This window comes from Larus michahellis, chromosome 3 (assembly GCF_964199755.1).
Source record: "Larus michahellis chromosome 3, bLarMic1.1, whole genome shotgun sequence".
NCBI classification, from domain to species: Eukaryota; Metazoa; Chordata; class Aves; order Charadriiformes; family Laridae; genus Larus; species Larus michahellis.
In genome coordinates, this window is record NC_133898.1 from 60,171,508 (window position 1) to 60,187,618 (window position 16,111).

Genomic DNA, 16,111 nt, shown 5'->3' on the forward strand with positions numbered 1-16,111 from the left:
AGATAATGGTGCTGGAAATGGAATCAGCCTGTTTGACTGTTTTTCACTGTATTCTCGCATCCTCTAGGTAACAGCGACCAGTCAGGATCTCAGGAGAAACTTCTTATTGAAGGGCAAGGCCTAACCGGATGCTCTCCTCGGGATTCTGGTTGCTACGAAAGCAGTGAAAACCTGGAGAATGGTAATGGTGACAGCAATGAGCCTTATAATCCCTGCATCCTTTTCTCAGTACATAACTTCACATACTTTCTGCTCCTATTCCTACCTAACACAAGCTGCTTCATACTTGACTTTCTCCTTTGCTCTGACTGCCTCTTTCCCTCTTGGCTTGAGCCATTGGTTGTAATTTCTACTGTTTCTAATTTATTTGCATTGGTAGGAAACATTTCACAAATCATCTTTCTTTTGTGATCCTAAGGCAACAGGCACTCTTACTGCCATTCCTTGCCTTCTCCACTCCCTATCATATTCTCATGCAACCATGCCTCATGAGTCTTGCACTATTTACGCTCCAACAACCCGTGTCTAAGGGACCACTGGCAATGGAGAAGTCACTGAACTCCACTGAGATTAGGAGGGTTTCTTTTAAACCCATAGAAAAACTGTTTAGAAAAAATATTCTCTGTTGTAGGCCTTATTTTTCTGTTTGCTTAGGCTGTATGTTGCATTCTGCTCTGATCAGAAGCTAACTGCGGAGATTAGGACTTTTTAGTGTATGAACACTAGCAAGTTAAATTAATTGAGAAGTTTTCAAGGAAATAAACTATAAAAAAAATGCTTATGATACCAATTCTTATTACCTTGTCTTGCGTTGGTGAAAGGTGATGCCCTGAAAAATTACCAAGACAGATGATAATAGAGATTACTCTTTCTGTTCTGAAGAAATCAGGTGGTTGCACTGACTAAGCATGTGTGAGGCATGATGTAAACTTGTCATTAGGGATGAAATATTAAAATAGATGAAATTGGTTTGAGCTTGGTATTATCACTCCAAGCATTTGAGCCATGGCTTGGCCTCAGACTGCCTGGTTTCATCACTTAACATCTAGCATTAACAGGAAACGAAGAACAGAATAAATAGAGATCCTGTACGCTCCTTGTAGTGGCTGTTTTTCCAATTTAAAATATGAGCTAAAGATCTTTCCCTTAGCATGTGCATTTTCTGTCAGTCTGCAACTCAGAAATAACTGTTTATTGAAGAAAATTTGCCTTGAAGCTGAATGTCTGAAGTTGGCAATATACTAAATTCCTGAAAGCAGAGAGAATTTTTTTTTTAATATGAATCCCCATACAGTAGGCATGCTGGAATATAATCATAGCTAAGTATATGGCACATGTGACAATTTTCTTTCCTTTTTATCTCTAAGTGCCATCATAATGATAGCTGTAGCACTGAAGCTAAATTGCTGCCTGTACATTTTCCTTATTTTAACAACATAATAAAATCTTTAGAAAGCAATTGTCATTGCCTGTCTGCTTAGGTACTTACTATTACATTTAAACTAATATTTCTATCTGAGTTTTGCAGAATGTGAAATACCACTGATGATTTTTATATTGCTTTTCATGTATGGCTTGCTGCATTTCTGCATCGTTTTTGCTCACAGATGCATTTAGTGCTTGTTTTGAAAACCATTATGAAAAGAACATTTGATACGGGATTCATTGAGAGAGTTTGTCAAGGTGGTTTAATCCGAAATGTGCTCCACCTTCTTTGCAAAGTTCGTGGACCATAGTTGTTTATGTGCATATTGTTTTCAAAATACCTTGGACTCTCATCTGTTAAAATAAGGATAATCACGTGTCTAGTATGAACATCATAACATGCAGATCAGCAGTAATAAACTGTATTTCATAAAGGGGAAATGCATTCTGAGAAGAAATTGGTCCTCAGATTTCCTGGGGAATGGTTATATATAGTATTTTGATGACTAATGTAGTGTCCTGTTTTGGGCTGATATTTGACCTTTTGGCATCAGTTCAAGATTTCAAAGCTGCTCTTACATTTTTGTCTAGAAAATGGTTTGCTATGTACTATGGCAGTGGTGCAGATGTATCTTTCACAGGTACTTCTCAGGGTCCCACTGCAGAAATATTTGGATATTCTCGTAGGTATCCACAATGTACTTATAGCAGCATTGTGGTTTTATTCCAATTTACAGGCAGCGAGGACTGTACAGTTTGTGCCCTATTCAGTGTTAGAGAGGAAGAATGTAAGAGCAGAAAGCAACCATCCATGATCAGACCGTTAGTCCACGTAGTCCAGTCCTTGGTTTGAAACAAGGCAGAGAAAGCAAGCTCTCCTTCAGGCTTCTGACAGTGGTGCAGTTATTGGGCTTGTTTTGTGTGCAAGTGTGGTTCGTCTGAGACACATTTGGAAACAGTATTGGAAATCTAGTTCTCACAGGACTGGTCAAAAGCAGATAGCTAGAGAACAGGATAGGAACAGAGCAAGCATAGTTGATAATTCCCAGGGTACTCTTGGGGAATGAATCATTTAAGGACTTAAGGACTTCAAAATTGGGTACTGTTTCCTGTCATTCATCCATTTTCCTGAAACTGTTTCTCTTCATGAACATCCCTGGTCTTCTGTAGAACTTCCATACCTAACAGTGTCTGTGTTATAAACCTCTGTCGTAGTCCTTCCCATGTCATCTCTTTTCTGGTCTGAGAAGGCCTGTTAATTGTTCCTTATAGGTCGTTCATGTCCCTGATCATGCCTGGCTTCTTTGAACCTTTTCTTGTGCTGTATAGTTTTTTTAAGGAGAGGGGGGTATGTGAAGAGATCAGAATTGTATATGCAATGCGCAGAGCTGAAGCAGCAGACAAACCGTGGCTTTAACAGGTGGGAAAAGGGTGTTCTCTGATTTGTTCAGAAACTGAAGCCCAGATTTTCGTACTGCCAAGTAGGCATCCTAAGCACTTAAGCAGTGAGTGCTAATTAGTCAGAAAAGGAAGCAACAGAACAGGTGGCCACATTGCCTAATGACATGTGCATTTCTACTAGTTCGTAATGAGTAAAAAAAGCAATGAGGCCAGGATTGTCTACCGCACCATCATCTTTGTGTTGGCAACAGAGCTGTTTGAAATGCACACAAAATATAGCCACAGAAAGCAAGGCCAAAATGAAGTTAATAAAATCTGGGATCTGGACAGGCCACTGAATGCATTCTGTGTCTGGTTTTGACTACTTCAGTTTCTGAGGACGATCTTCCATACAGGAGAAAAATACTAAGAGAAACACTGAAAATGTGTTACTGTGTGTAGCTCTGATACTTCTGGAAATATTCCCCAAGATATTTCTTCTGTGGCAGATTATGACACGGAATAGAAAAGTTCCTTCTCTATATTTTAGTAGCAAGAAGTGTCATGAGAGGTGGACAGTGCTTTTTCTAACAAAAACTGCACCACAATATTAAACAAAAGAGTTGGAAGTATGCCTGTCGCTTGAACTGAACCTGGAAACAATATAAACTTTACATTTGTTTTGTGTTAGGACCACCTTCATTATCTTAGTTATCACCCAGACACCTGTGTCCTTCTGCAGACATTTAGATCAGAGATGCTACTGTGGTTGACAGCACTATGAAAGGCATTAGATTGCTTAACTGTACCACGGAATCATAAAAATGAATTATTATCAAAAATGCTAACATAAAAAATGTCTTTTAAACCTTACTAGGTATACTCTTTAACCCTTGTTGTTTTCGTTATTTTTTTCTGATCTAGGGAGGGGGTGTTACATTTGTGGACATTGTTTATATAGCTCTCCACTTTATGAAAACAACTTAAAAACATATTTAAAACTCTGTTTTCAGGAAATATTACCTTCCTTTCTGATGTCTAAGAAGCATAATGAAGTTACACCTGGCAGTCAGGAGGAGGGAAAGAATAGTAATAGCTAGAAAAAGAGAAATCACAGCTGCCCTCCTGATCTTGGCTTACATCCCCTGTCCTTTGTACAAAACAACAACATTGAACTCAGCACTTTTTCCGAACCGTTTTGAAGCAGAGAGCTTAAAGATTTTATAGACAAAATGTTTTGAACTTCCTCCCATTCCCTCCACGTTTGTATTTTTATGCAAAACAGGGCTGGAATGAACTACAGAATTGATTTTACTTTCCCAAAAATTTTCTTTTCTCATTTTCGTTGTGTTTTTCTTCTTACTTTTCCTATTCCCCCTTTCTTCTTTTTTCCATTCCCAGGCTACTGGCTTTACACGGACATATCCCATTTCTACAGAAATGAAACATTGTGTACTAGATACCCTTATGGCCTCAGTAAGAGCTTATATTGCACGGTAGTAGCATTTCTCACAAAATTTCTTTCAGTGTCCTGAGTGTGCTTTCCTAAAACCAGCGTAACCCCTGATCAACATTTCAGATTGAAAAGAAGGTACAGGGATTATGTTAGGTGAGCTGTGACAGCAAGCCCCAGACAATATTGTGAATTACTGCCCAAGTTAGACATGTACTAGCAAATATGAATAATGAAAAGAGAACACTCCTTTCTATGCTCATTGCATATTGACATTAGTGCCTGAAGGCACTAAAAAATAAATGTGATGTTTCTTATGCATGTCTTTTTAATATGGTTGTAAGTTATTTTCAGAAGTGAGAAAGGAGTTCCTGTATGCTTGCATTCATCCCTGTAGGCACACTGTGATTTTTAGATAGGATAACCTTGCCAGCATAGCACTAAATGCAACCAACTTTTTTTGCGGGGAATGTTTTCCTTATTTCTCTTTAAAAGTAACCTCCATTTTCTTTGCTACTTTTCTGGATACTTTCTTTTTTAAACTTCTTGAGCAGAGAAAAAGGCAAGAGAAAGAGAGAAAGCAATCTATTTCTCTTTTAGGTTAAATGGGTTCATTCATATTCAAAGTGAGCAGTGTGTACTACCCAAAAGCCAAGCATTGATCTTTTTTCAGGATAAAGCTTTGAAGGCAAGCTGTATGAGAAGAAAGCATCTACTGCTTAAAAGTACACCAGATTAATGGTGTACTTTTGCTAACTTCCAATTAAGTTGGCAAAACAACTCAGATCTCTAAAAGTAACTGGTCCTTTAATGGGCAGCTATTGATTGCCTATTATTCAGACTTTTGATACCATTTAGCCAAATCTGTTGGTTTGGGCGTTTCAGGTTTTTTTTTTCTATTGGAAAAAGAAATTTCAAGCTTTATATATCTATCCTGATTTTAGAAAGCGTACTGTACATGGGGGGGGGTGGGGAAGTATCCCTGTCACCCTGTTCAGGATGTGCTGTCATTCTGAGAGGTCATCTGGTTTGAGACAAATTTACTTCTGTCTTGTTAAAAAGAAAATTTTAAAAAATCTCTGCAGTATTTGAGAAATGACCTTGTATTTCATACTAATGAATACTCTAATGAGCTCTGTCATTTTGGTCAGAAATTTTCTGTCAAGCAGATTTTATGACTTCACTGTTTAAAATCAGTGGTGCATATCTCATAAAAATATAAAATAAAGCTTACAAAGAACATGCGGTTCATATTGATTCATGTCATCTCGTCTTAAGCGGTTATAATAAAACACCACATCTCTTAAGACCTTCCACTTCAGTAAAACACTATGACATGAGAATAACATTAAGATTAGACCCACTTGAAACTCCCTTTCGAAACACTTCTCCATCTCATAGTATAAGACTGTTTTCCGTAAAACTCTGCTGTCCCTAAAAGTAACTTTTCAAAGGGACCTGGTGCAAAACCAGCCTTCCAATACCTTTTTGCACTCTGGTTTTGCCATTGCAAATACTTCGCTGCTTATTTAAAAGATAAAATAACACTATTGGCACACTTTGTAATTAAAACAAATAAGCAGGATCTTTTTTTGAAAAAAAAAAAAGGTATTAGTTCTAACTGTTGACTATTTCTACATTGAAAAAGGTTTACATGAGCTAAAACTCAAATCTCTGCAAGTTGAGGAGTAGGAAGGATATTAAGTATTTTAAATGTATTTTTCTTATGTGGTCACATTTACCAGTTCTTCATTAATAAAGCTGAAGCTCACAAATTCATATGCTTAAAATGGCACTGAGTTCTTGTACATTTAGAGTTGGATTGTGGTTTATTTGCTTTTAGGTAAAACTCGAAGGACCTGTCTTCTGCCCTCAAAATCAGCAAGCGAGCATAGCTTTAAGGACTTCAGCAGAAACCAGCTATCAAATTATCCAACTCTTCCACTGACCAAGTCAATAGAAACTATACAGCAAGGGGAAAAAGAAGGCCGGTTGAGTTGTGCACATCGTGCTCTGAAGAGCTCTGTAAAACCTCCAGCTGCTACGGGTCTGAAAAAGAACCGTAGAAGTCTCCCAGTTGCCGTCTGTCGGAGCTATGAAACTCTGGATGGCCCCCAGGGTGTAGACACGTGGCCAAGATCTCACTCTCTGGATGATCTCCAGGGAGAATCCAATACTAATCTACCGGACGCTAGCAAGGAAGTAGGTTCTTTTCCTCAGGATTCACTGGATATAGCAAAAAAGGCAACTGGCTCTGCCCTGCCACCTCAGTCGCGGGGAGGCAGCTGTATGGTGGATGACTTGATGGCTAAGCAGGGTAAAGGAGCTGCTAGTTCTCAGAAGGGAAGGGCTAAGGAATTGGACTGCTCTGTAATGGAGACTGCAGGTGGAAAGCCTGCTCCGTTCCCCTTGAAAAACTGTGAAGCTCAGCCTGCCTTAGTGATGCATCTTGCAACAAGGACGCCTCTGGAAATACAAAGTAGAGGCTTTCATGACCTCGCACGGGCTGATTATGCTCCAGTCCTCAAGGGAGGTCTAGAAGCTGAGCAGAAAGGCACAAATGAGGCAAGAATGCAACCAAAAAATCCTTCTCAGCCGCCACCTGTCCCTGCCAAAAAATGCCGAGAACGCCTTTCTAATGGATTATATCATCCTCCCGTGTCTGCAAGTGGGAACCACTCAAGTCTAGAAGCACCATGTTTGCCAGTAAAAAAGACCAGCTCATCCACTCCCATTGATTGTCACGGAGTACCTGTCCATAGGACATCTTCTGAACAGGAGCCCAGTACCCCTTCTAGCCCTCTGCCACCCTGGCTGTCAGAGCTCCCAGAGACTGCTAGTGTTCAGCAGCATGTGGTAAAGCTAGGTCCTGCTTCAGCCAGGAAAGTCTCTTGTAGCAGGGGAATGGATCTGGAAATGGTAATAGAAAACAAGTTGCTGTCTGAAGACATTGATCTCACTGAAGAACCATACTCTGACAAGGTCAGTGGAGGACATTGCTTCAAGATTTTTATTCCAGTAGCATTCCAAGTCTTTCCAGTGGTAGTCTTGCATTTATTCTATCTGTTGTATTTTTGTGGGTAACTAGCCTAGATAAACCATAAATTGTTGGGACATTAGACATGCTGTAACTATGTTTGTCTTGGCTATCAAGCCTTACGCCTAAAGTAACTCTTGGGTTGTGGGGGGACTGAGAAATCCCGGACTTATTCTGAACCTTCATCTTTTCAGGCCACTTGTACCTGGGTATTACTGGGGGTGGAAATGTCTCTTTCTCTGTTTGTGTGGGGAATCAGAGATGAAAAAGGAAGTCGTGATTAGATTTTGTGCTTCCAAGAAAATCTGAGTTGATAATATTGTGATTAGGACATCTTTTGGGGGAGGAAGGAGTCCTAAGGTCCAGTCCTTCCTTTTTAGGGCTTGTTTTCTCAGTTTTCATGGAATCTCAAGGAAAGCTCTTTTTTGTTCCTATCCTGCTTCTCTTTATCTTTGCATTGATTGGTCTGTATTGATACACTTTCTTCATCTATTCTCTCTCCTTTGTGTCTGGCTGGGAACATTCAGCATGGTCGCTGTGGCATTCCTGAGGCTTTGGTGCGGAGGTACTCTGAAGACTTAGACCAGCCTGAAAAGGATGTTGCCACAAACATGGACCAAATCCGGGTAAAACAGCTGAGGAAGCAGCATCGCATGGCAGTGAGTATTTCCATAAACCAGGCTTTCTTATTTATGAGCAGACTTTTTAAAAGGACTGACTACTGGTAAAGAAAGATACCTGCAAAGTCCAAGTGCAAAAGTGCTCCCTGCGTTCACCCAGCAGGTACAACGTAGGTAGGGGTACTACAGGGGCAGGAGGCACCTCCTCCTGTCCCAAAGGAGGACAGTTAGTAGTTGAAAGGAAAGCGGATAGCCCTCTCTCTTGACTCAAAAATAGTCTTGACAGTCTAAGCAGACTGCAGGCAGTGGTAACAGAGACTTGCTTACTAAAGGTGGCATGTATTAAATGCTTCTGTACTGAAATCTGAAAGGGTTTACACTCCTTTTTCATTTCTCAAACTATACGATTGTCCACTCCTCCTTAGCAAATGCAGGAGGGAGAAACAGTCAAAAGCTTTCATGGCTTTTTATGTGAGAACTTGGTCTGTCTGAGCAGCTAGTAGGCAAAATTAATATTTGCTTGCCTTACTGAGAAATTAAATGGATCACCATGGAAAGTCTTGTAACTGGGTATTTTTTGCTGATCTCAAACTAACTCAGACTGGCACATGATGGTCACCCAAGCAGCTGGATACTGCCCACTGCATCTGCATTGCCAAAACCGTTGCTCCTGTGCCAAGTGGTCTTAGCCTTTCAACCCACACCACTCTCATACTGATAAATGTGACGTGAGAGAAGTTGAAACAGCTGCTATGAAATTCTACCAGTTTGGAAGAAAAAACAAAAGAAGACTTGCTGTAAAACAAGCAGTTATGTTTAACATTAAGGGTTCTTTTCTTTTCTCTTTTTTTTTTTTCCATTACTGTCCAGATTCCAAGTGGAGGGCTGACTGAAATTTGCCGAAAACCTGTATCCCCGGGACTTATCACCTCTGTATCTGACTGGCTGATTTCCATTGGTCTACCTATGTATTCCAGCCTGCTCGCAGAAGCAGGATTCAACACACTGAGCAAAGTGCCTTCTCTGTCACAAACTTGCCTTCAAGAAGCTGGCATCACAGAGGAAAGGCACATAAGCAAGCTCCTGGCAGCAGCAAGACTCTTCAAACCTCTTGATCCAGAGGCAATTTAACATGCTCCACAGTGTGGCATTGCCTGGTCGAGAGTCCACTGCTTCTTCCTGCACCAATATTGTTCTAATTACTTCACATAGCTAAAGGGATCAAGGAACCGGCTCCCAAGGACAGGCAGATATCTTCTTCAAAGGATATAAAATGTTCCTATTGCTGTCTTTGGCAACTGAAGGAGAAGAGAAGGAACCACCAGGTAACACAGATGTGGTAGTTCCCTCCCCCCTCACTCCCTTGTAAAGTACTCTTATTTCATAAAGTGCACAGGGTTGGCCTGAGAATCGGACAGCTTCACAGAATTAAGGGACCCTTGCACATTTTCCACAAGTTTGTGAAAGTAATACTAATAAATAGGCCCCGTTTCTATGGAGAGCTCCTTAGGTTGGGGGTCTTCTGTACATCTAGGTTCCAAGTACCTGGAGTCAGTCCTAAAGACCAGGTACAAGCCAAGGTGCAAATTTGGAAATGCCTTTTGGTTATTTTAGCAGTCAAGAGCTGAACACAAACCCCCCCGGTCACCTTTGCTGTTGCTTGGTATAGGTCCCCATACGCCACAAAGCCTTTAGCTAGGCCAAAGTCAATGGACTGGAATTAGGTTTCAGTATGGGCCATCTCTGTCACTCCAATGCAACTAACCCACGGAGAGTCAGAAAGCTTCTTTTTATTTGTACAGAGCTGAGGTCATTTTTATAACTGCTTTCTAGCAATCAGCTTTTTATTTGCCTTAAAATAAGCTTTTAAGCAGTTACTTAGTGTTCACTTGCCTGTATTCATGTTTCCCAAGCCTCGTTTCAACCTGTCACCCTTCAGCTGCACTTAGGGCGATTTCCAGCTGAAGTAGCTTCTATAAAATGCCTCATCATAACACCTTCTGTGTTGTAGAGATGTTTTTACAAATGCAGGGTTATGCTAGGTTTCGGTTGTCAGGCTTAACTTCTTGTTCACTACAGTCTGCATTTACTGTTGTTACTAAACTGTTCCAAGATATACTGCCTTGTATATATGTAACTGCTTTTCATTTAATCATATTCTGTGTACTGTGTTATATTGTCAATCATTATGCTGCAGCTTTGACTTGGTATCCTGACCGTATCGATTCCAAACAGTGGGTTTCTGCAAATGAAAATTCACTTGTGGGAGATAAAAAGCATCGGAAAAGCAAATTGTGTCCCATAGACATCATCATCAGATCCAGTAATTCCATTGCATGGGTGAAAAAAAAAAATCCAATATAGTCTTATCAATTACACTGTGGTTTTACAACAGTTGATATCCCTTATGACTGCGTTAATGTTACCTCTCACTGGAAGAGAGCGTTGTTCTGGCATATGTGATGAACCATTTTTCCATGATGTAATGATATTTTTCTGACTAAATCCATGTAAAACGTTCCATTCGCATATGTGGCTAATGACAGATTTTATTTTTCTATATGGGTACACGTTTTATATACCAAATACAGATTATCATGAATAGCACATAACTAGCTTTTTGTTTGGGGTCTATATATGTTGTGTCCTTCGGCTTCTTATAGCGCAAATGCTCCATGGAAGACAGAGCAAGCTTACTCTGGCAGATAAAGGGAGATAGTATAGAAACCTGGGCACAGGCCAGGACGTGTGGCTGTTTCCAGTATCAGTTCTGACATCAGCTTACTGTATAAAACCGGACAAGGCACTTGACTTGTTTGGTGCCTCAGTTATCCCAGCCTCATATCAGGCTAATAACACTTTTTCCTGATAAATTGCTCTCGGATTGATGAATAAAAAATTGTGGTTATTCCATGATTCCGTAGTATATATAGTCCTTTCATGGTCACGTTTTAAGTCAGATGAACTATGCATTTTACTACAGATGATAATCCATTTGGCTCCTGGTAGAATTGATAGGTGCTAGGTTTACTTCCCTTGTTTCGTATTTCACCACTGTCTGCTGCACACTGTCATGTGAAGGCAGCTTAGCCACTGACCTGTAACTTGAAATCGTTCTCAAGCAAAGCTCCTCTGGATCTGTTTCTGTAATGTTCTCCTTGGTGTGTGGATAATCAGCATGTTTAATATGACAGCATCAGGAAACATACAGCATAAGTGGTTTGCACAGCTGGTGAATATCTAAAAAGAGGGGGGGGGGAAATTAAGTGTCTTTATAATGACGATGATTTGTCTGTTGTTCCTCTCTGAGGCTTACATGGCGACTATCAGTAAGCAGGAGGTGGAAAGAGTATTGAGACTTCCTGGGATTGCTGGCAGGGGCCGGAACTGAGTAGAAGTAGACAGCAGCTATATTGGAGAAAAAGGAAAAAGTCCAAGCTGGCTATATGCAATAACAAAGGAAACAAATTTCCTCGTGTTGCAGGGAAGGCAAGTTACATAATAAAGCTCTCCCATATTAACTACTTTCCCTCTCTCTAACAGAAGGAGAATTATGGGAATAAGCTGAACCTGTGTGCCAAAAACTCTTTGTAAATCCATAATTCTTAAATGATTACGTAGCCCAGGGAAACCAAATCACACCCATCAGGACTAGAGTGAGCAGTTTGGGATTTGTGAGTTTTAAGAGTTGCTTTCTTTTTCTTTTTAAGACTGTGCTCTGTGGTCTTACTTGAATTACAATTTTAGTTTATATTTTAATCTAAAAAAGCCTTAAGCTTCTCAGTGTTTGAGCTTCCCTGCTGTGGTTTCAGTGACCTGTGGCGTCCCCCGAGCAGGTGAGGCAGTGTGGTATGAGAGCCATAACCTCTTACATTTTCTTGCAACCGTTCAGTGCTCTAAGCAAAAGTTTGCTCGTTAATTCTTGGGAAGCACGAAAGAAACCTGCTGCTGGAATCCTAATCTGCTCTGCTCAGGCTAACGATGTTAAGTATCTATCCATTGTACCGTTGTAACTCAAACAGCTATTTAACAATAGAAGCAGCAAGCCCATAATATTACCAAATCCCATCATAACCGTAAGCTTCGATCGATAACCCTCTATTACTACCCAGGTGGCAGTGACGCCCGGAGTTCCCTGTGCTCTCTTATGAGCCTGGCTTTGAATGGAGACTGGGAGCATGATCCGAAGCACTAAACGTTGCGTTATTCAAACAGGTCATCATCTCTGAGAGCAGCAATAGTGGTCGATTCACCAAGTCACAGCTGTGCAGTTGTACTGTATTATTTTTAGAATAAATAATACTTTTGGTCCAAGATACTTTTATCTTTAATTGACGCCCTTTGGGGAATCAAAACTGTCAAGCAAGTTATGTAACAACTAACAAAGTTGCACTTTCTGTATATGAAATCAATATTTAAATAACTTATTTTTCTCCATTTGCTGTTCTTAAATGATGTAAGTAGCTGTAATATACCAGTACTCAATATGTCCTGCAGTTTGCTTCAACCCAAGAAAGCTGTGTATTATAAAGAAAAAAAAAAGGAAAAACAAAATATGAATGTGTAAAGATTATTGTGCTGTTACATTTAGCAAAAAAAAAAAAATGGTTGACAAAAGGGTTTTCCTGTGTATCAAAACTTGTCTATAATTATATGTCATACTGTTCATAGATAAAAAGTAAATAAATTTCCTTGGTCTCTCTCTCTTTTTTTGGTTGTTTTTAATTTAGCTAACGTATATTCTATTTACTGGTCTGGTAGCAGTGTCCAGCTATTTAATTTCTTTGCTTGTTTCCCAGCCTCTGTCCCTCCAGTTTATCCAGACTGTAGTTCCTCACCTTGTAAGCACTCTCAACACATACCCACAGCAGGAGAAAAAGGTTAAAAAATAAAAAGATTAAAAGCCCTGATAATCCAGGACTAGAAGCAGCCCTCAAAATGTGATTGTGTGGGATGTGAATCATCACTGTCCAAACCTTGTCTCTTACCTCCCATGAATGCCCAGCTGCTGGGCACAGGGGCATGCGTGCGAGAGGTCTCCCAGGTCTCCCCGTGGGGGATTTCCTCTTTGCAATGGGATAATTAAAAATTGATGGAACCAGAGAAAGAGTATATGAGCATAATGCTCTGGAGTTGTAGTTACAGCTCTTGCCTGCAAGAAGGGATTTCAAACCTGGTTTTCAAACGCAGCTCTGCTTTGTTGGGCTGGCGAGGTTCTCCCCTCATTCTGGAGAGGGCGGCTGTGGCTCCCGAGCAGTCAGGTAATCTCTGCAGTCTGTGATAAGATGCCAGCGTCCAGGTTTTAGGGCAAAGGAGCCTCAGGACGTGACTCTTGGCACTTCCTTCGGGCTCACTTGAGTGACTTCTTGCTTAGTGTTGGTCTAGTTAAATTTGCTGTGTAATTAATGGGTATGCTTAGCGTCCTACCAGAGTGCTGGCAGGTCCACGTGGCGGCAGTGCACCATAGCTGGAAATTAATCCTGTGTGGATTTAGCCCTAAGTAACAAGGGTGGGCTGTGCCTGCATTAGCTGTTGTTAACCGGAAGCTTAACTCTGGAAATGACATAAAGAGAAAGCAAACAAAAGATCTGTCGTTTGGGTTGGATCCAGACAGCTGAATCTCCGGTTCCGCTCAGGCAACGCTCCCATCAGAACTGTACAACGTGGCAAATGCTTCGTGGGAATGAGGGAGCGTGTCAGATGTGAACTTTTAATTTTTTTTCTTCTATTAATATCTCTGGGTTCAGCTGAGGACCGGGCTGCTGCTGTGGTGTGCAGCAGAGGGCACTGCTCTGCTGGCCGGAGCGGGGCGCTCAGCTCATCCCCGGGGACTGCAGCTGGCTCAAATGCAGGCCGTTTCCAAGAGTCTCTCAAGTAACAAAACAGAAATAAAAACAAAACAAACACTGCACAACATGAAAAAGCCCGAGCGCCTGCCATTTCTGCAGCTGGAAGGGGTATTGCTTCCCTTCCAAGGCTGCTGTGGTCTAGGATTGCCTTGGGAGCAGCTGTAACACAAAGCCCCTGTCTCTTGCTCTCAGCGTTTTGCTGGTGCGTTTGATCCCAGTGTGTGCTAACCACCACGGCCACTGCCAAAACCAAACACCGTCACCCCCCCCACACACATACGTATCCTTACTCTAAAAGTTGTCTTTCCACTGTGAAGTGTTTGCAGCAGAAAAAGAGACGTGGGAGAAACGTGTTAAAATTCTTGCTACTAATACTTACAAAAAGAAACTTCATGCCTGAGCAGAAGGTTCACATGTAAGCCCATGGAGACTTAAAATCTGTGAATGTGACATTACACGTACCACCAGCGCTACCTCATCAGACTACTAAAGGGTAATCATTTAACATTCAGGAAGTAATATAAAGCAAAAGTCTTATTTGCTCTTAAGCTTGCCTTTCGCAGGCACTGCAGTCTTTCATTGCATGAATGGACATCATTATTTTTTCCCTTCAATTCTGCAACGCAATGAGTTTATGCTGAATTTATGCCTGTGTGACTGTGCTTACAGATGTAAGTGTACTAGCCATGTTCAAGCCCTGACCCCAAAGCTCTGCTATTACTGAGATTCTGTCATTTCCAGTGGGTTTCAGCCCGGATCATGCAGAAGAAGAATTTTTACACAGGTAAATGAACTTATAATATTCCACACCAAAAAAAAAAAAAACAAAAACAAAACAAAAACCCCCACAAACAAACAAAAAAAAAAACCACTTTAAAAACTCTTCTGGACATTTATGGAATTAGAATGCTTCCAAAAAAGAGTCAGACTAGAACAAAGCCATAGGTCTTATTTCAAGGGAACCTTGTTGCTTAGACGGCTGTGGTTGGAGTTCATAAAAACTCTGGGTGCCTAAGGTCAAACAGAAAGACGCCTGGTGGGATTAGTTGCTTCCAAGACCAGACAGGTTTGAGTAGGAGACAAAGGTGAGTTGAGATTGCAATTTTGCACTTCAAACAGCTTTGTTGTTTATTGAATCCAGCCTTTTAACTTCACCATCTCTGAGATGAGTCCTGCATAGGCTTGGAAGTTCTACACTTGGCTCTTCCGAGGCGGATCCCATCCCAGATAGGCAGAGCGCTTTGCATCCCTGGCAACTTGTGCATTCGTTATATTGGCATATGATATTCTGAAAGTCCCACGAGTTGTATTTCTCCATTTAGCCACAAAACACATATACAGCTGTGCAAGTTTACAAAAACAAGATCTGTGTTTATGTCCACAAATCCTGCCTTAAAGAGGACACACTTGAGAATTAGACTGTCGATCTGCTACTATTTCTTTTGTTCTTTGGCTCCACCGACTCTTATGATACTGAATATATACTCACCAGGTACTAAAAATGGAAGTTACAATTTTTTTATGTTTTACTGAAGCATGGGTAAGCTGCTACCTAATACTAGTATTCACTAGTTCTGATTTAAGTGGCTCATTTGCAGTTAGCCAAACAAAAAGCCCACCGCCAATTCTCTGCCTCGAAGCGTGAAACCGAATTGCCTCTCTCGCAGGTTCAATCTTGGTTAAAAACAAGACGGAATGCCACCTCAACCATACGGTGAGCCATTCCCATGCAGCGCTAGCAGTGTTACCATAACCCGCCTTTCGCTCCGGCGGCCGTACACCAGAGTGCCCCCTGGAACTAGCTTGGTACCAAGAGGTGAGGTTAGCTCAGCTTCCAGGTCTGTTCAGGTCTTAGCAACTCTACAGAGCCAAAAAAAGAGAAGAACATGGAAATATTGTGGGCCACCTACTACACCTTGAGGTGTGAGCAATTTTAATAGGTTACAGTGGCTCCCTGAAAGCAAGATTAGCAATGCTGCTGAGCACACTAAAACGATAGGCAAACACTATATACCTTATTGTTTTAGCAGCCCCTGCCATCCACAGGAGCTGCTGGATGAGGAAGACGGCATTTGCCGATAGTGACGAGCAGGACTGCTCCTCTTCTGCCTCCCACTTCAGGTCTGCTGCTGTTACAGAGCGGCACAGGCTGCACTTCCTTATGAGCATCAAACTATCAGCGTCACAGAAGGTGCTTTGGGTATGGAGCAGTGCAGCTTCTGAAGAGAAGAAGAATGGCTTAGATTAATTCAATTGCACAAATAAGCGCTTATGTGCTTAATGAAGTCATCTAACGAAACGAGATGAGAGGCTCTCTCAATTCATTAAACCACTTCCCTTTGAGAGA

General features: G+C 41.2%; 1 protein-coding gene across 10 annotated transcripts in view; it reads left to right on the plus strand.

Annotated features, from left to right (window-relative positions):
• The window catches only part of LOC141740893 (SAM and SH3 domain-containing protein 1-like), a 569,515-nt gene extending 556,898 nt beyond the window's left edge, over positions 1–12,617 (plus strand). For all 10 annotated transcript variants that reach the window (XM_074580364.1, XM_074580366.1, XM_074580367.1 and 7 more), the window contains 4 exons: positions 68–181; positions 6,102–7,240; positions 7,823–7,954; positions 8,786–12,617. In XM_074580364.1, the coding sequence (XP_074436465.1) occupies positions 68–181; positions 6,102–7,240; positions 7,823–7,954; positions 8,786–9,046 (1,646 nt within the window). In that variant the 3' untranslated portion in view covers positions 9,047–12,617. The remainder of the gene's footprint in view (positions 1–67; positions 182–6,101; positions 7,241–7,822; positions 7,955–8,785) is intronic.
• The last annotated feature ends 3,494 nt before the right edge of the window (positions 12,618–16,111 follow it).